This window comes from Maylandia zebra, linkage group LG14, assembly GCF_041146795.1.
Source record: "Maylandia zebra isolate NMK-2024a linkage group LG14, Mzebra_GT3a, whole genome shotgun sequence".
NCBI lineage: Eukaryota > Metazoa > Chordata > Actinopteri > Cichliformes > Cichlidae > Maylandia > Maylandia zebra.
In genome coordinates, this window is record NC_135180.1 from 17,691,941 (window position 1) to 17,718,033 (window position 26,093).

A 26,093-nucleotide genomic window follows, 5' to 3' on the forward strand; every position below is an offset into this window, starting at 1 on the left:
TTTTTTGTGCACCCCGTCAGTGGTGTTTCCATCTACAGAAGTAAATGTAATGAAAACTCTTATAAGACAAAAAAAAAAAAGACACAAGTTGCACATGTAAACACTTTAAAATCTATTTATTGGATTTAGACTGTCATATAATATGTGATATATTGACATCAACGTTCAACATTCTGCTAGAGGCAGCTTTTAAAAGAAAAAAAAAAGGGTCCCATGATGAAGTTTACAGGGACATCAGCGCCATCTTTCTGCAGCTCATTTACAATGAAGTGTTTCTGGTGTCACTCAATCAGCCAGCGACACTGATGGAAATTAAGTACCTGAACTGTTTTGACTATTCAGTGTGCACTGTTTTAGTATTTGCAGCCTATGAAGAGATGTCCATTACTGGACATCTAATACTGGATTTTATGACAAACAACAGTAATAAAATGTCTGTAGGAAATTTTAATATATTAGATCTCAATGACATTTAAAAACAGTAATAGTACTAAAGTAAGTCATCTTAATTCCCAACATTTACTCCAGGATCAAAGAGAGAATGCAGTCACTGGACGCTAATCTCAAAACATAAATAATAACTTTTTATGTAAGAAACCTTACAATCTTTGGTGAATTAAGCAGTTTTATTATTATTATTATTATTATTATTATTATTATTATTATTATTATTATTATATAAGCATTGGGTGCATATAAGTAATGCAATAAGTCAATGACACTGACATGCCTCAACAATTTAGGCTTCTCTCACCCCCATTCTCTGCGGCCTGCTGGAGCGGGGGGGCTAGGAGGAGTTGGCCGTCCGACTGCGGTCTGGAGTGTGGGGCCTCCCTGCTGCTGCGGAGTCGGGGCGGTCTGCCTCTCCCCACCGCAGGGAAAAGGGTAACACCACCTGGGTCTGGGTGCAGTTCCCCCCTCCAGGGGCAAGGGTACCTAGACCCGGTTCGTAGAGTACGCTTGGGGAGTGTGATCGTGTGTACAGCGTCTCTTTATGTCTGTCTCCACGTTGGTTGAGTGTGGAGTAAGTGCATATGAGAGCATGAGGGTGGGAATGGATGTTTGTGTCTGTGTGTGCCTGTATGTCTGTGTCTATATGTCAGGTTGGGTATCAGACGCCACCTCTCTGGGGACATCTCAGGCCCTCCAAGGTTTGGAGGCCTATCTCCACCCACCACCACTTCCCCTGCCAGTGGCGGACTCCCTCAGGTGTCGGTGCGTTGGTGGTTCTTTGTGTCTGGGGGTGGGCGTCCAGGTACACACCGGCTCACTCCTTGGCGGCCGCTTATCGGGGCCTGGAGCCTGGGGCTCGCTCGGGCCACTTCGGAGGTGGGGTGCCCCCGGCCTCTCAGCCTGGGGCTCAGTCACTCAGGCACAGCTGGCTGCCGGCGGAGCTCACGGGTGCGTCACTGCAACTCCCCCTGGCTTCTGCTCCGCGGCTGCTGAGTGAGCCCTCATCTGGGACTCTCCTCAGCTCTTACTGGGACAGTGGCGCGGCTGCCCCTCTGTTGGTCTTCCTTGGTCTCTTGTGTTCTGGGGGCCTCTGGATGTCTGGAGTTTTGATCTCCTCCATACCTGCTTCATACCCTGGAGGACGGGGCTGTGGCCCCCCCACACTCCCTAGCAGATCGTTACATGGAGAAACCTTTGGAATGCAAGCATGCTGATCCACACAGGTATGCACACAGGTGCACACACGGGTATTCACAGACGCGGACTACAGCTTTCTTGGCTGCTGCCTCAAAGCACATTGTGCGCTGTCTATCTTGCGTGATGCACAATATCGTTTATTATTTAGTATCTACTGATATCTACTGCTAGCTAGTTTATTGTGATGGTGCTGGGTTTTTTTTTATTATGTTGCACTTTGTTGTTTGCTTTCTCTTCTGTTTTTTTTCTCCATACAGGTGACCCAGGTGTTTTGTTTTTTTCTTTCTTCTCCCCCTTCTCACCGTCTCTTCTCCCCTTTGGTTTTCTCTCTCCCTCTCTTTCTTTCATTCTTTCTCCCTGTCCTATCCCCCAGTCATGTCTGTCCCTTATAAAAACAAAACAAAATAAACACCATTTATGTCTCCAGAAAAAAAAAAGAAGTTATGTGTGTTGCAGGTATCAGTCTAGTTATGCTGTTCTTCAGTTGGTTGCTGTCGATCTTCAGAGCCAAGTACCATGGATATCCATACAGCTTCCTGATGAGTTAGTGCTGATCAGCTCCTCCAGAGTCAGAGCAAGTATAAGTCAGAGGACAGACGTGCTGCAGGGTGCTGTCCACAGCATCTTTGATGAAAAACTGTTTGCCAAGCCATGATTTGTCCTCTGATCTGTTTAATAAAGTCAGTACATCATATACATACGGTGCCTTTTACAATATCACAAGTGGTTCCTTTACAACAACAGAGCTCTGATCGCTGCTGTGCAACATGAACAGTCGTGTACCAAAAGGTGTCTTCTTGGTCTGAACTTGGGCCAAATTGTTTGATTTGTGATTAATTTCTAACCTGCAGACTATGTTTTTGTCTTAAAGTGCAGACATGAGTCAGGGCTGTTTAGTTCTTGTTGCTGAGACCTCAGCAGACATTAGTCTGTTGTTGCTGTGACTCTTAGGATCCAGCAGCAGTAATCTGTGTGCTATTTGTACTAAAAAGGTTTTGTTAAAACATCAGTTGAGACATATATGGATCTGCACTTAACGTTTCTTTTTTTATGTACAAATGCTTCCCTCCTTTAGTAATACTCTGCTTGGTTTTTACTGAGTTTGTACACTTGTGTTGCAGTTAGGCAAACAGTCAACAGAGAGCATAGTTTTGATTTTAAACCCACATTTAAATTTAAATGTGATATTTGATTTATTTGCCGGAGTAACTGTTAAAGTTAGCTCTGTTTCTGGAACAGAAACGCTTCCTGTGTTTGGGGTTAACAAACTAAACCTGTTGTCGGCATCACGGCCCTCACATGTAAAATATGATCTGTAGAAAGAAAAGTTACTTTCATTACATGGCTCAGTAAAATCCCATAATCAGTAAAAAAACAAAACAATTTAGGCTTCTGTTCTGGCCATTTATGGCACCACCAGTGAAATGAAGAGCCTGAACTCCCAAATCATTGAGAAATTTATTTACAAAAAATCAAAATACAATTGCAGGTAAAAAAAAAAAAAAAAATCCATTTCCTGAAATACCATTTAAAATCGATTAACTGAGAAACATGTACATATAATACAAAGATTAAGAAGCAAAACAAACATGGAAAAAGAATGATGAACTGTTAAAAACAAAGTCCCGATGAACTATTTGTGGGTGAACGGATGTGGGGGGCTTGACCAGTCATCAGACTTTCATCCTTCGCATCATCTGTAAGTTTGAAAGAAAAGAAAAAGACAAAGATTAAACCAAAACTCAGGAAAATGCATTTCAGCAACACTGCTACAAAACAAGATTTAATAACATCTGAATACAATAAAATGTTGTTGCACATGTCAGAAATAAAAACCACACCCTGTGCTGTTGTCCTTTCATAAACCACTGAAGTGTCAGATGTTTACCTTGCGAGCGCTGGCTGTCAATCCAGGAGACTTTGCAGACCTGCTGGCAGCTTGGGGAGATTTCCTCGATCCTTTCGTTACCACTTGAGGTGATTTAAAGTTTCCAGTTCTCCCAGCTTGTCTCACACCACCACGTGAACTCCCCGATGGCATTTTTTCCTGGTGCTTGCGTGCGCTCGTCTGAGCAGGCGACTTCTTCAAGCTGTCGCCTGGGGATTTACGTGCAGAGCTGCGCAGCTTGTTCAGATGTTTCTTCAGGTAGTTATTGCTTTTAGGGGTGTTTTCGATGGTAAACATCATTGACTGCCTCCGCTCAGCCTGAGAGTAATGCAAGTGAAACTTAGCAAAGCGCTCAAAAACAAAGTTTTGTCACAATTTTGTGTGAGCTAAAATTACACTCACTGGGCTGAGGGCAGCACGAAGAGTAGAGCTCGAAGGACCACTGCTCACGCTCCTGTTTTTCGGGGTGAGTGGACGAGGGAAGCAGCTGGCTTTCATCTTTTTCTTCAGGTTGAGATAAAAAGCAAACATAAAGTTACATTTTAAACATTTTTCTACTTATTTTGGATGACTATTCAATAACTATACAATATACTATCCACCAGTAATAGTATACCACAGTTTCCTGTTCATGGTTCAACCAACCTCAGGTGAAGTTTGGTGTAGGGACAATGTGGATGAAGGCTGCTTTGTGCCTTTTGGGCTCCTCAGCTGATAGGAGCTGGCGGTCCTTGAGGGTAGCTGGCCTGGCATCAAGGACAGACGGTCGGAGCGAGTGCCGGCAGCAGCACCCACCTGCCCCAACATGAGTGACTGTCGATGTGAGATGAGGGAATCCCGCAGCTGGCTTGGAACCATGGATGCTCGGCGGATTGTGTCTGACGGGTCACCTGTACGCAGCTCTTCGTCTGTAAAAACCAATGGACCGCTCCTTCCAGTCTAGAAGAAGAAAGATTTTAGTGCATTCAGTATACAGACGTTTAATTAGGAACAAATGGTAAATGGCCTGCATTTGTATAGTGCTTTACTCAGTCCCTAAGGACCCCAAAGCGCTTTACACTACATTCAGTCATTCACCCACACACACATTCACACACTGGCGATGGCAAGCTACGTTGTAGCCACAGCTGCCCTGGGACGCACTGACAGAGGCGAGGCTGCCAGACACTGGCGCCACCGGGCCCTCTGACCACCACCAGTAGGCAAACATGGAGTTAGTATCTTGCCCAAGGATATTTGGATGCAGCCATGCAGCCAGGAGGCAGCCTGGGATCGAACCACCGACCCTCTGATTAGTAGCTGACCTGCCCTGCCACCTGAGCTACAGCCACCCAACACACTATTTGAGAAATTTGGCATCCAAGTTCTTTTCTTATCACCTCAGACTCAACAGGGTAGCTGCTTTTTAGGTGAGGCAGACAGGCCTTGTTCCTGGACTGGAGCTCCGCAATCCTCTGCCAGTCTTCAGGTCCACCATCAGGCTCGTTTTCTGCTCCAACGCAGAAGGTACTGGTGGCTGAAAAGAAACAGATGACGCAAAACAGTTACACATACACACAAATCTCAGGTTTTACAGTTGTTACTATGAACGTGCAGCTCCAATTTCAGCTTCCATCAAAAACAGTGATTCCCAAAGTGTGGGCCAGCGTCCCCTTATGGGCCACAAAGGTACTGCAGGTGGGCCACATCAGTAACAGAAATTTAGCTTGAAATCACTCACAAATACAAGTTACATACTTATATAAATTTAGTTATATAAAAAGTGAATTATAACTAGTAAAGGGAGGTGGTTAGTTGAAATAATTTTAATTAAATAATCTTTACAATTGTAATAACTGCAATTATATTTCTTCCATAATCAAGCAGCCTGAGTTGCTCCAACTATACAGTAATTTAATAATGTTATAACTGCATTATAAATAATGCTGTTTCTCTCTGAAGGCTTATTAGAATTACGATTTAAAACTTAAATGAAGTTCCATCACGATTCTGCAACTCTTTCCTTTCAGGAGGGAAAACTGATCCTTTTACTCACGCTGTACATGGATGGTGCTCCGTCTGTACCCTGGAAGCCCAATGAGTTGGCCGCTGGCAGAGCTGGTCCTTCTGGCGGGAGTGTCAAACAGCTCCATAGACACGGGCCGGGCAGAGTTTGCATTAGCGAGGTTTGGCTGGGAGCGAGCTGAAGCCAGGCTGTAGAAGGTCTCATCAGCTTCACCGCAGCCCGGGGTCTTCTACAGATCAGAAATCAACAGTCACAACTACAGTAATACTCGGATGGAAGTTTTGGGATATTTAGAAGGGGAAACGTTGGACCACTTAAATGTATTGTTAAGGTGCTGCGGTGAATTATTATGTGCTGCCAACAAGCAAGTGATGTACACAAAGATCTATTAGTCAACTAATCTTTTAGTATGATAGTTAAAACTTGAGACAGTGATTCCTTGTTAGAGAAAGGCATCATCAGAGAAATTTTAGAAACTGGTTAAATGAAACAATAACAATAATACTAGTAAACCTTCATCAGCATAGTGACTAAATTACATAAATAGTGAAGTTGAAACACCTGTAATTTAAAAAAAATACAGAGAATATTAAAAATGAACCAATTTTATCAGTGTGTATTATTGTGAACATGCAGTAAGCGTGTGTGAGTTTCCTCCACCTTGGTCATAGTGATGTTTATAACCTGTGTGGTTCTGCGGCGTTTGACTGATGAAGTTGGATTTTTTTGGGTTGAATCCATAATTTCCTCTGCACCGGTCCTGAGAAAGAAAAGGAATTTGAAAATGAAAGATTTTGAAAGCAATTAAATCAGTATTGTTTCTAATACATGAAATACAATTTAGACACAATTATCTGTACAATTGTGTCCTATTCAGTTTTATACATTAAAATTACATTTAAGAACAAATGTTAAAGGGTCTGAATAATAAATTATTTTACTACAGTAACCAGGAAATAAAGTACTCACTCCTTAAAGGAGTAAAGAGTTGCAAAGTGTTTCGTAATCGCACAATATTAGGGGACAAGATATAATCACTGCTAATTCTTAAATTTTGTCTTGATAATAAAACACGTCTTGGTAAGATCACAACCAATCTAGAGCTAAAAATGCGTAAGGAGTATGACCACAAAAGCACCTCTTGACTTGTCTGGTGTTTATAGGAGTAAAGTACAAAGTTTCCAGTGACTCGGCCTTTAGACCCCGGCGTTTGGCTGCCAAGCGTTCTGAACTGCGAACAAGTGGTGTGCTGGATTCATCGGGCGCTGAGAGTTTTCTGAAAAAGTTTGTTTTAAAAAAAAAGAAAGAAAACAGTGTGCATTAATCACTACCCCCACTAAATCTTTCCAAATCCAATATAACACTTTCACCTTCCACACAGTGAGTGTCTGCATGTATACAGTTGTTTTTGGGAGAACTACCACAAAGGTGATATTCAGAATTCTGGCAGGTGTTTGTGTGTCTAGTGGGACATATTGTGTTTTGTCAGTACTACAGTAGTCATGAAACATCACAGGTGTGTCGTTGGGATTGAAATGAAGTTTGAGGATGTGTGTAGGAACACAGAGTGGAGGCATGTCAGAATTTATGGGCCACAGCCCCTGAAACATGAATATCAATTTGTCATCCCATTTGGATTGTTTTCCATTTGTAATGCATTACTGCATCATCGTGTGAGTCATGTAATGCATTTTAGTCCAAGAACACACTGACTTCAGCTGGAGCCATCCTGTACAAGGTGGGCTTCAGTTATCTGTTACTCAAGTCACAGCTTTTAAAAGATTTTGCATCTCCTCTTCTTTAGAACACCAATCTTTTAACTTTGTTCTGTGCGTTTAATTTATTTTCCCGTCTGTTTGGTGAACAAGTCCTATAAAAAGATTCTGAGAAACCTTAACCCAACACTTACCTTGTGGAGTTTAGAGAGTCTTCCATACTGCTCTGGTCCAGGCTATCTGAGCTCATAGCTCTCTTCACCTGTGCTCTAGTGCAAACCCCCGAGTTTGAGTAAGGCACCTCAAAGAAACACGAGCTTGTTGCACTGCCTCCATTGGCATGAATCTTATTCTGTACTCTTAAATTCTGGTCAGCACAGGCAAGCTGAAAGTAAAGAAATTGTGACAGAACGGGTTAAAATGCTAAAAAAATAAAATAAAATTCAGGTGTGGTTTTAATTTCTTCTATGTTTCTGCTTATTGTGTTCAATCGTCATGCTTTAAACTGCAATACTAACCTGTGCCTCCAAGCTGGCCACCCTGTGTGAAAGTGTCTTCTCATTGGCTTGAGCCTTGTCCAAATCAAGCTGAAGTACTTTCTTTTCCATTATCATAGTGTGCATTTCATGCTCTTTAGCTTCAAGAGAAAGCTTGAGAGCATCCACTTCTTCTTGGCTTTTCTGGAGAAGCTGCTTCTTGCTGTTGTAATGATTTGCAGCCTTCTCCATCTGTGGTATTCAAAACACGTATCTTAATTTTCTAGTCCAGATCATTTATCTCACACACAAAAAAATTCTCATGAACAAAACAATTATATTAAGAGATAAGCAGAAATAAAAATGATTACATTCTCAAACAAATCCAAACAGATGTTCAGTCACAAGCAGTAAACTATATTTTGTAACAGTTTCTGGTCACACCAACCTGAGCCTTGTAGTGTTCAGCAGCCTCTGATTTAGTGGCAAGCTGTTCCTGCAGATCTCTCTTGATTAGCTCAATTTCTTCTGCTTTCTCTTGCTCTTTCAGCAATTTCTCATTCTCCATTTTCAGTATTTCCAGCTCTTGCTGCAGTACAGACTCAAGCTTCCGTGAGGCTACATTCTCCCTCTTTAGGGCCAGGTTGGCTTGGAGAAGTCTTTCCTTCTCAAAAACTATGGCTTCGTGATCTTTTTCTGCCTGGAGTATTCTAACCAAAAGCACCTGTTTTTCTTGGACAAGAGTATCCTTCTCTTTGAGTGTGGTAACCTGCATCTCCTGCACAGTCTCTTTCAACCTGATGTTAGTAACTTGTGTTGCTTCATGTTGTGTCAACTCTGCAGCTGCGGATGCAAGCTGTTGCTGAAGGAGGTTTATTTGCTGAGCAGACTCTTGCTGAGTTTCAACTAATTTCTGCTCTTTGGCCAGAAGCCTTTCCACCTCCTCCTTCAAATCCTGGATCTCATTTTGGAGAACATAGGTCTGTTTGGAGCTCTCCTGTTGTATCTCAGCCACAAGTTTCTCACTAGCTTCAGCTTCAGCTTTTGTTTTTTGTATCACGTTAGCTTGAGCAGTGACCTCCTCTCTGAGTGTGTTTATACTTTGGTCTTTATCAGCTCCAAGTGTCTTGACAACTGACAACTCTGCCTGAAGGACTTTAACCTTCTCCTCTGCCTTTGTGAGAGACTCTCTCATGTCACATACTTGGTTTTTCAGAGTTTCGATCTCTTGTTCTAGCATGTCAGAGTGGATTGAGCCCTCTTTTCTAAGTGTGACCAGTTGTTCTTCTTTGGCCTCGACCTGCTCTCTCAGCCGCTTTACCTCATCTTCTGAGGTCATCATCATGTTTTGTAGAGAGTCCTTTTCCTGAGAAAACTCAAATTCCTTCTGTTTCAGCAGGTTTTCTTTAACCTGAGCCTGCTCTGTTGCAGTCTTCAGTGATTCATTCAAACACTGCACTTGACCCTGAAGACTTTGGATCTCATTCTGTAGAGCCTCTGACTCCATGTAGTTGTTGGTCTTCATCTCATCTACCTCAGCCTCTTTAGTCTGGATTTCCTGCTTCAGTCGATTCACTTCTGCTTCAAGAACTGAAATTTGCTTCCTAAGCTCTTCAATCTGCAAAGTGCTTTCCTCTTGCTGTTTGGCCATTACAGCTTCTCTGGCTTGAGCGTGCTCCTTGGCCATCTCAAGAGAATGGGTCATGCTCTTTATTTGGTTGTTCAGATCATCAAGCTCTTGCTGTAACAATTCAGAGCGTGTAGAGGCCTCAGTCTCTAGCCGAGCCATCTGTTCCTCTTTTGCCTGGACCTCATTTTTCATTCGCTTCATCTCTTCCTCAGAGGCAAACAGTTGTCGCTGCAACAGCTCTTTCTGGACGACGCTCTCCTGCTCCTGTTTTTCAAGCACAACTAGCTGCTCTTGAAACTTCTCCTCTGCCTTTGTGAGAGACTCTCTCGTGTCACATACTTGGTTTTTCAGAGTTTCGATCTCTTGTTCTAGCATGTCAGAGTGGATTGAGCCCTCTTTTCTAAGTGTGACCAGTTGTTCTTCTTTGGCCTCGACCTGCTCTCTCAGCCGCTTTACCTCTTCTTCTGAGGTCATCACCATATTTTGTAGAGAGTCCTTTTCCTGAGAAAACTCAAATTCCTTCTGTTTCAGCAAGTTTTCTTTAACCTGAGCCTGCTCTGTTGCAGTCTTCAGTGATTCATTCAAACACTGCACTTGACCCTGAAGACTTTGGATCTCATTCTGTAGAGCCTCTGACTCCATGTAGTTGTTGGTCTTCATCTCATCTACCTCAGCCTCTTTAGTCTGGATTTCCTGCTTCATTCTATTTACTTCTGCCTCAAGAACTGAAATGTGTTTCCCAAGCTCTTCACTCTGCAAAGTGCTTTCCTCTTGCTGTTTGGCCATTACAGCTTCTCTGGCTTGAGCGTGCTCCTTGGCCATCTCAAGAGAATGGGTCATGCTCTTTATTTGGTTGTTCAGATCATCAAGCTCTTGCTGCAACAATTCAGAGCGTGTAGAGGCCTCAGTCTCTAGCAGAGCCATCTGTTCCTCTTTTGCCTGGACCTCATTTTTCATTCGCTTCATCTCTTCCTCAGAGGCAAACAGTTGTCGCTGCAACAGCTCTTTCTGGACGACGCTCTCCTGCTCCTGTTTTTCAAGCACAACTAGCTGCTCTTGAAACTTCTCCTCTGCCTTTGTGAGAGACTCTCTCGTGTCACATACTTGGTTTTTCAGAGTTTCGATCTCTTGTTCTAGCATGTCAGAGTGGATTGAGCCCTCTTTTCTAAGTGTGACCAGTTGTTCTTCTTTGGCCTCGACCTGCTCTTTCAGCCGCTTTACCTCTTCTTCTGAGGTCATCACCATATTTTGTAGAGAGTCCTTTTCCTGAGAAAACTCAAATTCCTTCTGTTTCAGCAAGTTTTCTTTAACCTGAGCCTGCTCTGTTGCAGTCTTCAGTGATTCATTCAAACACTGCACTTGACCCTGAAGACTTTGGATCTCATTCTGTAGAGCCTCTGACTCCATGTAGTTGTTGGTCTTCATCTCATCTACCTCAGCCTCTTTAGTCTGGATTTCCTGCTTCAGTCGATTCACTTCTGCTTCAAGAACTGAAATGTGTTTCCCAAGCTCTTCAATCTGCAAAGTGCTTTCCTCTTGCTGTTTGGCCATTACAGCTTCTCTGGCTTGAGCGTGCTCCTTGGCCATCTCAAGAGAATGGGTCATGCTCTTTATTTGGTTGTTCAGATCATCAAGCTCTTGCTGCAACAATTCAGAGCGTGTAGAGGCCTCAGTCTCTAGCAGAGCCATCTGTTCCTCTTTTGCCTGGACCTCATTTTTCATTCGCTTCATCTCTTCCTCAGAGGCAAACAGTTGTCGCTGCAACAGCTCTTTCTGGACGACGCTCTCCTGCTCCTGTTTTTCAAGCACAACTAGCTGCTCTTGAAACTTCTCCTCTGCCTTTGTGAGAGACTCTCTCGTGTCACATACTTGGTTTTTCAGAGTTTCGATCTCTTGTTCTAGCATGTCAGAGTGGATTGAGCCCTCTTTTCTAAGTGTGACCAGTTGTTCTTCTTTGGCCTCGACCTGCTCTCTCAGCCGCTTTACCTCATCTTCTGAGGTCATCATCATGTTTTGTAGAGAGTCCTTTTCCTGAGAAAACTCAAATTCCTTCTGTTTCAGCAGGTTTTCTTTAACCTGAGCCTGCTCTGTTGCAGTCTTCAGTGATTCATTCAAACACTGCACTTGACCCTGAAGACTTTGGATCTCATTCTGTAGAGCCTCTGACTCCATGTAGTTGTTGGTCTTCATCTCATCTACCTCAGCCTCTTTAGTCTGGATTTCCTGCTTCAGTCGATTCACTTCTGCTTCAAGAACTGAAATGTGTTTCCCAAGCTCTTCAATCTGCAAAGTGCTTTCCTCTTGCTGTTTGGCCATTACAGCTTCTCTGGCTTGAGCGTGCTCCTTGGCCATCTCAAGAGAATGGGTCATGCTCTTTATTTGGTTGTTCAGATCATCAAGCTCTTGCTGCAACAATTCAGAGCATGTAGAGGCCTCAGTCTCTAGCCAAGCCATCTGTTCTTCCTTAGCATGAATATCTGCATTTAGCCTCTTGATTTCTTCTCGAGATGCTGTCTTCTGCTTCTCGAGTGCTTCCATATGTTCAGCACTTTGTTGTTGAAGTAGCTCTATTTGTTGGACATTCTCTTGTGTGGTTTTATCTAGTAAGTCTTGCTTCATGTGAATTTCCTGCTCTGCCTGTTTGAGAGATGAACTAAGGTCTTCCACTTGAGCTGTTAAGATCTGGATTTTGTCACTGAGAGTTTCTTGCACATTAGACTTCTCAAGAAGTAACTTGGCAAGCTCTTCTTCTTTGGCTTGAATTTCATCTTTGTTTTTGTTAGTTTCATGTGTAAGAATGTCAACTTCATCTTTGAGACTGTTAATTTGTTGCTCTTTAACAGCCAACAGAGAAGTAGCAGCAGCTAACTTTGTCTCAAGATCGTTCACCTTTTCTTCAGTCTGATGAAGAAGATCTTCCTTTGCTTGCTTAATTTCCTGTAGTTTTTTAATTTCTTGTTCACAAGCAGCAATATGCTGTTGTAGCCTGTCTGTCTGCTCATTTTTTTGCTCCTCAACCTGCTCAAGCTGAAGCTTAAGGACTCTGATCTCTTCTTGAAGAACTCCCCTCTGCTCATGTATCTCGTTAATTTCTTGGTGGCATTCCTCCAGTTGCTGAGTTTTAGCATGAATCTCCAGCTCAGCCTTTTTCAGGGAGAAATGTGTAGTCTCTAGCTCATTCTTCAAACCCCTGATTTCAGTCTCCAACATTTCTCTCTGGCAATTTAAGAAGAACCAACAATTATAATCAATGAAGTAGAAAATAAAATTTCCAAACTTAAACTGAAAATAGGGCTGCTCAATTAATCGAATTTTAATCACGATTACGATCTGGGCTTTCAACGATCATTAAAAATGACTGAGCACACCTCTCTGCATTTCGAACACGTGTCAGAGCAGCGGTCCACAACCTTTTTTGCGCCACGGACCGGTTTATGCCCGACAATATTTTCATGGACCGGCCTTTAAGGTGTCGCGTATAAATACAACAAAATAAAACTAGTACCAGTACCGAAAAAAAGAAAATTTATTCATACCACACGTGAAAAGACCAAGGAAAACTGAGTAAATGATAAAAATGATAACAAAATAATGCTGAAAAACGATAAAAACCCTGAAAACTATACATTTCACACCTGAGCCTCAACTCTCGCGGCCCGGTACCAAACGACTCGGACCGGTACCGGTTCGGGGACCGCTGATTAAGAGGACCCGAGGGATGCTCGGAAAGCTCAGCAGAAGTTATTTGGAGAGGAGAGTGACTGCCGTTGGTTGAAAAGAGAGGTAAAAAACTTCAGTGGTGTGGAAACATTATGGATTGGCGGAGTCAGACGTGGATCAAGTAGACACAGTGTGTAAACTTTGCTACAGTGTCGTAGCTGCACCACAGAGCAACACTGCAAAGTTCACTAAACATAGATGTTTACATTTTTCATTTATTTTTTATATTGCAAACATTTGCACTGTTATCAGTATTTTCACACTATTTTATATTATTTTTTGACAATCTTTAAAGTCATTATTCAACACATTGTTATTGTTAAATAAATATCGTCAAATAATCGAGATCTCAATTTCAGTGAAAATAATCGTGATTATCATTTTTGCCATAATCGAGCAGCCCTAACTGAAAATAAACAATTCAAGATGTTTATCGCTTACCATAATATTTTATAAATTTTTTATATTTTCAATTAAGTTTGCTTTTAAAATTGTTAGCTTTTACATATAATTACCTCTACTATGGGTCCCATATTTTCCCCAACTTCATCCTTACTGGCCTTGCTTATTTCATCCTCCAAACAGGAAATCTTTCCTTGAAGGATTTGAATTTGTTCTGTAAGGAGTTCCTGAGAAATGAGAAAGGGAGCAGCTTACAGTAAATTAATTTGTATAAAACCCAACATTTAATGAGAGCAATGGAGAAATAAGATTACTTACAGTCAACACAAAACTAATATAACTACTCTTCTTTATTTATAATAAAATAGGCAGACATGAGCATTTAAATGTGCTTTTCTTCTGAGTCTTCAACAGACATGATGTTTCCTATTCATTGTCCTTTTTGCATTCAGATTTCTCTGAATGACACAGGAATGCATGTTAAACAATATCTCTTGTGAATCTATACCTTTTGAGCAGTTGCTTGGTTGAGCTCAGACTGTAGATTGTTTCTTTTGTTTCTCCACTCCTCCTGAGCGGACGCTTGACTTTCCGTCAGTCTACCAACTTCTGTCTCAAAGGCGGCAAGCTGTGAGCACACAGCTCTCACCTGAGAAAATTTTTAAGAATTAAAAAGGTTTTTCAAATCCATGTTTTGATCTCAAAACTGACACAAAAAACTCCTCAATACTTTAAAGGTTTCTACTAGTGAAACACTCTCCAGAAACATGAAATGCACATGACCTTTACTGAATCCTGTCATGAGTGAGAATTCACTATCACAGATTTGCCTCAAAAGGTTTGGAAGCCGTAACAGCAGACACGTTCATTAGATCTTTAGTGTAATTAAGAGACCCTCAAGAAAAAAAACAAAACAAAACAAACAACAACTTAAAAACAAACAAACAAAAAAAAAAAAACCCAGAATATTTTGCATGTTATTACCTGAGAAGAAAGCACACCGTTTTCATCTGCAAGCTCATCCACTTTGCGCTCCATGAGTGAAGTGTTTGTCTTGAGGTCTTTATTTTGCTTCAGCATCTCATTAAGACGCTTTTGTAAGCTGGAAAATAAATAAATAAATAAAAAATTTACTTTAAAACACTTCTGTACAAAGGTCTTGAAGTACAGACTATTAGTCTGTTGTACAGAATTTAGTCTGTTGTTAGGGGGTTGCTAGGCAACATGATGACAAAATATTGTGTAACTTTTGTGGATAGAAATTAGATGTTATGGTTGTGATATTAAAATGATGATTTTATAGGTAGGGATGGGAATCGAAACCCGGTTCTTGTTGAGAACCAGTTCCCACTGTTTCAATTAACTGGAAGCCTAGGCTGTGAATCTCTTAAGATCTCACTGTTGGGTTTGTAAGGCCATGTTACTCCTAAATTTCTATCTTGTTCAAAGAGAAGATATAAAACAAAGTTATAAGCTAATCGACCTGTGTGTTCTTCTTTTTTAAAAACAAGAATCGATAAAGAATCAAGTTGTTAAACAGAATCGAAAAAGGAATCGGAATTGTGAAAATCTCATCAATTCCCATCCCTAGTTATAGGTTCATAAATCACTGTTCTTGGGTACTTACTCATCGTTCTTGATCTCAAGCTCATTAATTTGTTCTTTGGTAACATGCTCCTGATCACCTTGTTCTTCCTTTAGTTTATCCAGGCGGTACTGCAACTGGTTAATGCGAGACTCTGGGAAAGAGAGAGAAAGAAAACCAAAGCACGAAGCAAAGTCTACTGAAAACATGACAAGTATAAAAAGCTTAAATGAAAATGCAGACAATCTTAGACAAATATGAGTGGTGCTTTAACAAGAATTTTGCCATTTCTCAAGTCTAACAAAATGCAAACCATACATTCAACAGATAGTACCTCTTTGTTCAATGAGCGCAATCTTGCTGGCCAGCTCCCTCTCCAAACTATCTCGGTAGTCTCGCTCCTTGATCATCTGTCGCTGCATTTTCCTCAGCTGAAATTTCGGTGTGTTCATTACATCCTCCAGAGGAGAACTGCTGTGTGAATTAAGCAGATCAGAAAGGTAAAGATTTTCAACGAAATGATGACAACCTGTGGATTTTCATCATGTATATTATAAGATAATGTAATACAAGGAAGATTGGATTAACATAATCCATAAAACTGAATAAAAATGAATATTGCAACATAACCTGAAAATATTTAAGTCATATCTGGTACCTGACTGAAGAAGAAGCCACAGTTTCTATGTCCACAAATTTAATTCTACTGGTTCGGTGGAAGAAAGGAGACTCATCACCCAAGAAGGAAGAGATGCTTGACATGTTGGTACCAGAGGTGGCTGCTGATTGCTCAAATATTTCTTGAGAGAAAGTCAAATCTGAGACAAATATTGCACAATAGAGTCAAGCCAATTAGTTAGTTTGTTTTGATAAAAACTTCTTATTACAGTCTACCTCGGAGGGGAAAAACAAAAGTGACATATTTGCGACTTACGTTTTCCTCTCAGATGAGCGTCAAGTTCCTCGCTCAAATAAACACAACCCTCACTCTCCATCACAAAGGAACTAGTTAGGTGTGCTAGTTCCCGCTAGCAGAGTGGGAATAAATAAATACACACAGAATTAAAATAATAGCACCAAGCAACTCATGAGAAATGAGATGAGATGTATAAGTGTGACCACAATACACCAGCAGCTCCCAGCTTACCTCCACATCGCAGTCCAACATGTTCAGAGTGCAGTGGTCATTCATCATATCATGGTATACAAGCAACAAAAGCACCTAGTGATGTTGCAATAAAAAAGTATGATAAGTGTTTTCTTTGGGCCTTTGAAAAGAAAAATGAAAAACAAAGAGGAAGTTTTTTACCTTTGAAATTTCAGCTGTTAGGCTGATGCCATCTCTAATGTGGTCCCAACGCAGAGAAGAGCTCTTGCTTGCATTAAATCTGCAGTCCCCTAAACAACAAAACACACACATGCTCAGGTCAGTAATATATTTATCTCCCATTATAATAAAAATGGTACCAGTGAGGAAGTTTTACAGTGAGGCTCAGGAAGAAAAGCCAATGATCTTTAAACATGAAGGTCAGTTGCTCACATACTGAAGCGTCCTTGTGCAAGACACTAAACCCCAAACTAACACTTATCCACTAGAGTTAATGTGTGTTATATGAATGAGTGAATTTCGCTTGTAGGCTAAAACACGCCCTGTAACAGTAGAAAAGTGTTAAATAAGTAGCAGTCCATCTACCAGGACACAATCTGGATCCCACCCAGGAATGCAGGGTGTGTCCAAAGGTGCAAAATATCTGTTATTTAAGGGAGAGAAAACAATGTGTTTAAAGTAAGGATGAGCTCCAAGTTCCTACATTAACACTTTCTGAAATACAAAGCCGTTTAAGCCCAATCAGACCATGAAATCCCCTTTGATCATATGTACTTCAGTCATTGGTTTGGAACAACATAAGCCTCAATAAGCTAAAGTGCTGTGATTCACCAGCTGGAGCCTTTATTACATATATCTTGTATTAATATCACACTCGTACAAAAAGACACTCTTTTAAGAAGTCTCTCCAGAAAGAAACTCACTTTCTAGAAACTCTGCAATGACTCTGAACCGATCCTCAGTTGCATCATTTAGACAGGGGATGGGCTGCTTTTTCCTAAAATGACAAAGAAAAAGAAGAAAAATATAATAAAATAAATGTCTGTGAAGGTTCTCAGTCATCCAGGTCATCGTAGTCAAAGGAGCTTGCAAAGAAAAGCGTCTGGACTTCTTAAGTTACTTGAAGACGTTTCACCTCTCATCCGAGAAGCTTCCGAGAAGCTTCTCGGATGAGAGGTGCAAGGAAGTAGGAGCTCTATATTTTCCAAAAAGCAAACAACCAACACGTTTAACACCCTGTCAGTCGCTGACACTCCCTGTTTACACAGGCTAAACATTACACCGCATTGCCAGCATACTTACAGCATATAAACAAGTCTAAGTAAGATCACTCCGTCCTGCAAGTCATCGATGGTCAGCTCTGAGTCACAGAGTTTTAAACTGTTCACCTATAAAATTATAGTTTGGAGAGAAAAAAACAAAACAAAAAAGGGTGATTAAAACTTTAAACATTAGTGCAATCATTTCACCGTAATGTCCACTAACATAACTCAACTTACCCAGGAAAGTAAAGACTTTACAGCCAAGTTCATCTCCATCTTGGCTGACCCTTTATTCAAAAAAGGGATTTGCACTCAGGAAACTATAAAACAAAAAGCTATGTTAAATACTTGCAAGCTATCCAATTAGCACCGATTAACATTGTTGCACGACATTTTTTTTAACTACTACTACTACTTAACAAGTACCTGACAATAATATCTACACTATGTTTCAGCAAAGTTATTTTGACCATAATGTTTTAAAACACCAGCTGCCGACCTACTGTTGCGCCGAAATAGAGCTGCCAAAGGGTTCAGTAACGTCTATTAAGTCGAACGGTAGTAAAAATCGTGACTCACCTTAAAGGTTAGCAATTCTTGCCACTTGTACAGCAGTAGTCTATAGTGTAACTTATTAGTGTCTGAAGATACGCCTGCCTGTCTACAGAACATAGAGTTACTGGTAGAAAATAAACAGTCCCATGTGAACTACCACCAAATTCAAAAAGAGACGAAGAAAATTGAACCAGCCAATCCGTTTACACGTATACTCGCGTCTGAAAAATAGGCAAAGTTGATTGGTTTACAAAGCGGAAGTTGTGCTCGATCATGTCCGGGCAACACAGGCACTGCGGAAAAGTTAAATAAATAAATTACATCCTATCTCATTTTTAAACACTTTATTTGACCTCCATGTCAAGTGATATGAGTTACGGAAAACGGCGAAGGAGAATTTGTAAGGGCGTAAGAGAACTGCGGCGTTCGTTCGGCGTCTCATGTTGATGACGTTTGCCAAGGTGAAACTACAATCTTCCGAGGAAGGACTACAAGCGCAGCTGTCAAAACGAATTGATGACTTTTGTTTTGGGTCACTATTGTTTAAACGTGGAAAACCCAGTGAAACATAGATCCTTACAATGGATGGAATAGAAAATAAATATATACACTCAGTGGACACTTTATTAGGTACACTTTGCTAGTTCTGGGTGGAACTACAGAAATACTTAAATGCTACCTGGCAGAAATTTAATTAGATACTGGAGTACTGGCCCAACTTTTATGTCTTGAATTAATTACATTCTCCATTTTGTAGACAAATTATGACTTGTAGAATAGCTGAGAGCCTGCAGGTGGCAGGCTAAACTATGATGACAATGTTCACATGACATTTTCTTTAAATGAGAGATTCGGCACAAGCTTTTACAGTAAACAGCCAGTGGGAGGTGAAAAAACACATTTCTCAGCACTATAGCTATATACTATACTATTTAGTTACTTATGGTTTTAAACTACACCGTTTGACATTTTATTTTATTTTTTAATCTATTAGCTATTATATATTTTTATATCTTTTGGTATGATGTCCAGAGGTACCAAAGAAGTTCAAATGTTTGATAAAAGGGCCTGAAATCCAACTTTTCCTGTGATGAAAGTGACTGTTTTTATGTTAAGGTCGGACTCCTGTGGGACTTATTTCAGTCAAAAACTAAGGACAGCTGCCAGTGACAGCTAAAGGAAACACACATGGCTTCAGCTGGTTAACCTATGACCTGATAGATGAAGTCCCTTTATTTTGGAATTGTGAATCTGTTGTTTGCCAGCTCTTTAAATTCATATAGACTGATATTTCATACCACACAGTGACAGAAAAACACCTTAGACATATTTAAATATAATCCTAACCCATGAATTCTCAAAACAGAATCAGCAAAATTAGAATTGAGGTGGCACTGAACCTTGACTGACTTGGAAACTTTCCCAACCTTGTGAAACCTTAAACCATGACAAAACACTGCAGAGGCGTGGATTTGAGTGACAGAGGCAGTGACCTTTATTTACTTACAGTTTACCAAACCACACCAAGTATTAATGTACATTTAAACAATTCTATTAGAACTTTTATATGAAAATTTAAATCTGATGTACAGCATGGCCCATCTCAGAGTCTTTGTCTATTGCTGAGTAACTGAAATTTTGATTAACCAATTCACTTAAAACACAACACTTGGATCCTATGTTGATTAAAAGAAAACCTGCATGTGACATTGAACATGACAATGATCACTTCATATATTTATCTTTCTTTGTATCTCGTACTCCGGAAACATCAACATCATTTCCACAGGAAGTGGTCTGAAGCAGACTTTTGCATCAGGTCCTTTCTGCTGTCTGTCAAAAGTACATTATCACTGTTTGAAAGATATTTTTTTTAGTCATTTGGTTTCATTTGGGGGTTTTTTCATGACTGCTGCTCAGTTAAAATAATGATTGCGTTAATCTGGCTGCAGTTAATATAAAGAATTTCTTCAAAGAAGTGAAACTGGTGGTCTTGTGGTTTTGTTCCGTGATGCTTGAACAGGTTAATATATCATCGTCAGGGTGCTGCTCACACTGTACAAGATGGTGATGAAGATGCACGTTGCCAGGTGGACTCTCCTTTTTGCCCTGTGCTTCACTTGTGTTTCTTCAAATGGTAAGTTTTTTGTTTTTTTAAGAAATCTTAAAATATAATGTTAAAAATGTAAAAAAATAATAACCAGTTTTAATGTAATGTTTAGAAAATATATGTCTACATAAGTCTGTCAGGTTTTCTTCCAATTCTCTCTTTTTTTTCTTTTTCTTTTCTTTTTGTAAATATTTGACTCTACTGAGTGAAGAGCTCAGAATCTGGCCAATGAAAAGTACACTTAATGTATTTAGACCGTTAAACTATCACTTAACTATCATGTTAGGGTAAAATCTTCTATAAACTATCTTAGAGCAAGCTGGTTAAAACCAGTTGCAAAACTGGGACATGACATTGGATTTTTTTTAAAAAAGAGACATCTACAGAGTTAAATTAAATAATAAACTTGGTCTGAATGACCAGTGAGGGATTCCAACCAGACCTCAGTGCGGAGGTGGGACAATGTGTTTTTTTCTGACAGTGACACATGGCAACTTGTGTTTATTGCAGAAAAGGTGAACTCTATGTCATGCAAAGGTATTTGCAGAGCAAATTCACAAAATAATAATATTATTAAATATTATTAAAACTATTCTGAAAACGAAACAAGGTAAACTTTCAGCGATCTAAAGTCTACCAGCAACCTCTTTTCTAAAGATGAAGTGATCTTAAGATCACTCATAACACCTGAAGAAAACACAAAGGAAATGTTCAACTTTGGCTTAAACTTAACTAAACTGCTGTTTATCTGCATTTTAAAGAGTATATCTGCTTGATTTTTAACTTTATTTTAACATTTGCATAAAAGATCTTTTTCTCCTTGATATAGTAACACAGGGTCATTTTTTACCTGTTTGTGGGTGGGCCATATAAGATTGTTAATGGTTTTAAAAATGATGATTAAGGTTATCACTTATACATTATTAGTCTTTGTCACAATCCACATCCTTTAAGGGAGTGACCTAAACTTTCTATTTTGTTTCATTTTTCCCTTTATGATGAAGACTCCTGTGAACATTTAGGAGAAATCGGTGAAGAGCACAGACTGAAGGTTCCACTTGGTTCATCTGTGCTTCTACCATGCAACATTCAAACAAGCAAGTTCAAATGGGTGACGTGGAACTACAGTGGCTCAGGGCAATTGCTCAATCTCTCATCAAAAGGGCACGTTACATTCCTGGACCCCAGAAATGGCCGAGTGAAAGTCTTTCCAAACCAGGGCTCAGAGGGGAACTACTCTATCAGAATTGATGATCTTGAAAAGGCTGACATAGGATTTTACCACTGTATACAGGAGGAGGGAAAATGTGTTCGAGTGGTGCTGGATGAAATAGGTAAGTGGATTTTTACTTGTAGATTTTAAGTTTATTCAATATTAAGCAGCGGCCTGTACTGTTTCTTCTGTCCTTGGATGACAAATGTCAAGACCCAGCACACACGAAAAGGACAAATAAATAAGTTTCTGTTTCCTGTGATATAGATCTTGTTAAACCGCAACTCTTCATGCAGGTACAAAAATCCCATGGCTGGTGATATACATCTGTGCTGGTGTGACTGCTCTATTTCTGCTGGGTACTGGTGGCTACTACACTTACAAAAAATGCAAAGGTGAGAATTGTTCTGTCTGAAATTTAAAGTCAAAGCTGAGTGTTTTAGTGATTGTTTAGGAGGCTCATTGTATATTGAACTCACTTTTTGATTCTGATGTAGATATCCGTAACAACAAAAGCAACAGCAAAGTAGAGAAGAGTACGGTCATTCCCAGTAGTGCAGCTGCTCCGGGTAAGCAACAATTTCAACTCTGTGTCACTCCAGTAATGTTCATTTGTTCGATGTAAACTAGAAGACATTTGAAATTTGTATTCACAGAGAATAACGTTTGCTTTAAAATCATTTAACTACTTTCTTACTGTTTAAAATTGTATGACAGATGCATAAAATACATATACAAGTATCACTTTCATGGCTATCCATTATGTTTAATGTTCATGTGAATTTGCATTATAATATCAACAATATACATAACACACTATACAGAGGTAAAACTACAAAACATGTCTTTATCTATCAAATCATAGACTGTGTACTACCTTTCAGCTGTTCATTTATACTTTTACAAAATAATTTGATGTTTTTAATCAATATCATTAAGTAACTGTTAGGTCAATTGTTAACCAACGTACTTTAAAGGTGCTATTTCAACCATTTATTCACTCTTTGACAGTTAATTGCATATTTAATTCATCCCTTTTTTGTTTGTGAAGCTGTCTTCATGTTTAGCAGAACCAAACAGAAGAGCTCTTTCAGTTACTCTGCTAATGTTTCACTGCAGGTCCCAGTGCCCCACCCATGACAACAATCAACATACCAGTAGGTGTGCATGTACATGTACCACAGGCAGTAAGACCCTACACTCATGATCTTGTTTATGGTGAGTTTACTCATCTTTTTCTTCTCTTCCTCACTATTAAACAAACATTTTGAAGTCATTGTATATCAACTGAAAAATGAAAAAAAAAAGTTCAGTATATAATGTTCTCAAACAATAGAAAATGATGACCAGTTCCCAACCAGTGCTGACCCCACCAGAAGTAATCCACACGGAGCTGTGCACTATCTGGACAGGACCCAGCCTCAACAGTCTGGTCAAAGCAGCGGTGGAATTTATCCAAATTTGGATCAGTTTCGCTTTGAAAGGGTGGAAAGTCAGAGAACCAAACATAGATTTCATTTAGGTGCTTAGAAAAAGTCAATATGCTTACTGCAGTTTGCATTGTTGGTGACTTCTAAATTGTAATAGTGTGAAGTAACCATCTTCTCTTACCCCATTAGAGCTTTTCAGCAGATTACGGCCACCAAGTTTCAGTCAGCATTATTACGGTAGAATGAGCAATTCTAGTCATCTTTTATTTTTATAATGATGCTATCATCATTTCAGTTCTGTCTGATTTTGACTCATCCATTTTATTTCACAGTAAACCAACATGATCTCCGCAAGCAACACGTCAAGTCGAAGCAGGCGGAGAATCAAAAGAGAGGTAGTTAGTGTTCGCTGAGTTTTCTCCAAATGATCAGAATTATTTGTCACTGTTGGAGAATAAGCACAAAACACTGACTTCTGTTCTTTCCTCACCTGTTTCTTTACCAGCAGGCCGCGAGAAGAAGAAAAACAAAGACAGTGAGTGCTGACTTCATCTGTGGGCATGTTAGAGATGGAATAATACTGTGCACTGAACTGCTCTCCCGATTTTCCACTCTTTCCCTCTCAGACTGTGAATACAAAAACCCGATTTACAACATGAGCACCGAACAGCTCAGCCAGCTGTAGAGAATGAAGGGCACGAATGAAGGAGTTTAAATCTCATTTGAGAATGAGGGCTACGAATTCTTTTCTATTTTACTCCTTTAAGGTGATCCATGTCTTTTGTATTTGTTTGTACTGTAAGTGCACTGCATTCCACTATTCTCTTGAATGCTGTTAGAATAAAGTTCATCAGTGTCTTCACATATAAACTGATTGTATGATGAATATACTAAAAATGTCTTCTATTGATATGTTTACCACTATGTACAGAGTTGTGTGACTGTAGAGATGTGTGCTGTTTAAACTTACAGATTGTTGTATTGAGCCTGTGTGTATGACATTGAAATAAGACTTTCTAAAAAATAAAAACTGTTTTATTGCCTTTCTATTATTTTAAAGAGAAAAATTCAAGATGTTTTTTCTTAGAAACAAAATCCCCCGCCCCCCCACACACACGCACGCAGTGACTGTAACTTTAACAAGTTGGGGAGAAACCCATCTTGAAAAACTGATAACACCAGAGGGTGACCACACGATGCTCATGTTGTGTGGGCAGACACCTCACTGTCTACTGGCTGCATCAGTTTGCAGATCACTTTCTGATCTGCTGGGTTGCTTTTACCCTCCTGGTGGGAGAGGTGGCAATTAAAGCTAACAACAACCAGCGGCGCCCTCGCACTCAGACTCAGCAACCACGAGTGAAGACCAAGTTTATTCTGGTGACATTTACTTTCTTTTCACTGCCTATTCTGAAATGTGAAACCCTGGCTGTTTCAAACTATTTCGAAACACTGTGAAAATCAAAAAGGCCACTTTGATTTGCTGTGAGGAGCTCATGTCTCTCTATATATCAAAGATTAAATTCACAGATCTTTTTAATGGCCATTTACGTTTACGGTAAGTCATGCGCTGTCAATATATGTACAGGTATGTAGCTTTCAAAGTGCGTGGAGCTTTGAAATGTTTGTTGTGTCTGTGCTTCTATTTCTATTGATTCACACTCAGATGACCACAGCGGATATTACCAAGTCACTGCTATAGCAAAGCAGCGCCACTACTTCCTGCAAGAAAGTAACAGCTTGGTTATCTTAACAGTTGCATCCTGGGGATGTTTTGTGAGAAAGAAAAGTAAGATAAACCCATTGTGTATTCTTCTAAAAGGACTTTTATTTTCAAAACTTTTCTTTAACTCAACACAAATATAACACAAATATAACCATTTTCATTGAAGCACGTGCCAGCAGTGGCAGAGTTGAGTCAGAAAAGTGTTGAGTCTTTGCCTCTAATCTGTGAAAGGAAGATGAAAGGTAATGCACAGAAATATCACAATATATTTTAGTTTCTGTTTATCAAATAATTCAAGCATGTTTTCCACAGAAGTGTCATCAAAGCAGTTTCTCTGCAGCAAAGATGGCTTCAACATTACCATACACAAGCATGCAAGAATGCTCCCTCTGAATCTGGATACAGTCTGGATTCATTCTGGCCAAAATCCCAACTGTAAACCCAAGAAAAGATGAGCTGATGCCATCACTTTCATCTTTCTGTTCAGTGACTGTGGCACTCGGTCTATGGTAACCATCAGCCTTTAGAATATAAATAATGTTATATATTTACAGTGTGAGTTATTGCATGTAAATTAAGTACTGCACAGTGGACGATGACACACTTCACACTTTTTTTTAAAGATAGTTGTCACTCATTCTAGTTTCCTTTTCCTTTTGTCTCACTGTGCAGTGCAGCTTTGCACTAACTCAAATGACTCAACTAGGCATCAGGGTTCAGCAAAAAAAAAGTCAGAGCGCCCACTTAAACTGAGGAGCAAAGGAACAAGAACTGAACTGAGAATTGCCAAAAGTCAAAGTTTCATTCCTATTTTTGTTTTAAAAAATATTTTTTGTATTTGTTAATATGATTAAAATGTGGTGGGTCTTACTCAGACATGTTTATCTGCAGATTTCTCATATAGGTCTTTCTATTCCCATTTTTACCATCCAATAGTAGCTGAGCGTGGCCAGCCCGTGTATGTGGAGCTGTTTGTAGTCAAACGTGAGGACAGGGACTTTGTTCTGCTGCCGGAGGACAGCTGGGCTACACCGACTGAGGACTCAGATGGCCAACAAAGATGGAAACTGCTGCTAGTGACAGCCACAAAACAGTTATGCTGCAAGTTTCCAATACAGAACTAGAAAGAAAGTGTACTTTATTGGTCCCCGTGGGGAAAATCCCTCTCTGCATTTAACCCATTCACTCAGTGAAGCAGTGGGCAGCCATTGGGCGCCCAGGGAGCAGTGTGTAGGGACGGTACCTTGCTCAGGGGTACCTCTGGGTAGCTGTTCAGGGGAATCGAACCCCCGACCTTCCGATCATGGGGCCACCACTCTACCTACTGAGCTATCCCTGCCCCCAACTAGGATAATCCTCCATTCACAAGTGGTTTGTGGTTAGACTTTTCTCTTTTGTGAAATCCCCAACAGCTGAAAACCTGGTATGTTAAAGAGAATTTGTAGAGAATTTGTATCATTTTATCGCTGAGCTTTGCTACAGTACCTTTTCTCCTACAGGTGCATTTCTACTGAAATGTAGAGATCTCTAAGGGGCCAGGGAGCCTGCAGCCTTGCAGTAGTGGGAAATCGACTTTTAAACTGTTCATCTTTTGTCTTATAAATCTAAAAATAACACT

The 26,093-nt window shown here is 40.1% G+C and overlaps 2 protein-coding genes across 5 annotated transcripts; one reads left to right on the forward strand and one right to left on the reverse strand.

Annotated features, from left to right (window-relative positions):
* Positions 1 to 3,086: 3,086 nt before the first annotated feature.
* LOC101482661 (uncharacterized) lies at positions 3,087 to 18,178 on the reverse strand. 4 transcript variants are annotated; one of them, XM_076892370.1, is made up of 24 exons: positions 18,021 to 18,178; positions 17,679 to 17,761; positions 17,482 to 17,567; positions 17,103 to 17,176; positions 16,381 to 16,469; positions 16,219 to 16,293; positions 16,006 to 16,099; positions 15,730 to 15,889; positions 15,406 to 15,542; positions 15,114 to 15,225; positions 14,471 to 14,588; positions 13,995 to 14,135; positions 13,600 to 13,713; positions 8,183 to 12,580; positions 7,777 to 7,986; positions 7,453 to 7,643; positions 6,682 to 6,819; positions 6,204 to 6,303; positions 5,574 to 5,772; positions 4,918 to 5,054; positions 4,184 to 4,477; positions 3,941 to 4,042; positions 3,539 to 3,856; positions 3,087 to 3,347 (listed from the first exon to the last, which is right to left on the reverse strand). In XM_076892370.1, the coding sequence occupies exons 2-24, from the start codon at positions 17,715 to 17,717 to the stop codon at positions 3,324 to 3,326; spliced, it is 7,350 nt and encodes a 2,449-aa protein (XP_076748485.1). In that variant the 5' UTR covers positions 17,718 to 17,761; positions 18,021 to 18,178; the 3' UTR covers positions 3,087 to 3,323. The 4 variants fall into 4 exon arrangements, with proteins under 4 accessions (XP_076748485.1, XP_076748486.1, XP_024660787.2 ...); XM_076892371.1 differs by having other exon boundaries at positions 5,574 to 5,769; positions 6,228 to 6,303; positions 15,406 to 15,545; XM_024805019.2 differs by having other exon boundaries at positions 6,228 to 6,303; positions 15,406 to 15,545.
* Positions 18,179 to 19,849: 1,671 nt separating this feature from the next.
* LOC101482380 (uncharacterized) lies at positions 19,850 to 23,786 on the forward strand. Its single transcript, XM_004544080.5, has 10 exons — positions 19,850 to 20,133; positions 21,111 to 21,440; positions 21,616 to 21,714; positions 21,817 to 21,888; positions 22,439 to 22,537; positions 22,656 to 22,841; positions 22,939 to 22,986; positions 23,082 to 23,144; positions 23,255 to 23,284; positions 23,376 to 23,786. Exons 1-10 carry the CDS (start codon positions 20,061 to 20,063, stop codon positions 23,432 to 23,434), a joined length of 1,059 nt encoding a protein of 352 aa, XP_004544137.3. The 5' UTR covers positions 19,850 to 20,060; the 3' UTR covers positions 23,435 to 23,786.
* The last annotated feature ends 2,307 nt before the right edge of the window (positions 23,787 to 26,093 follow it).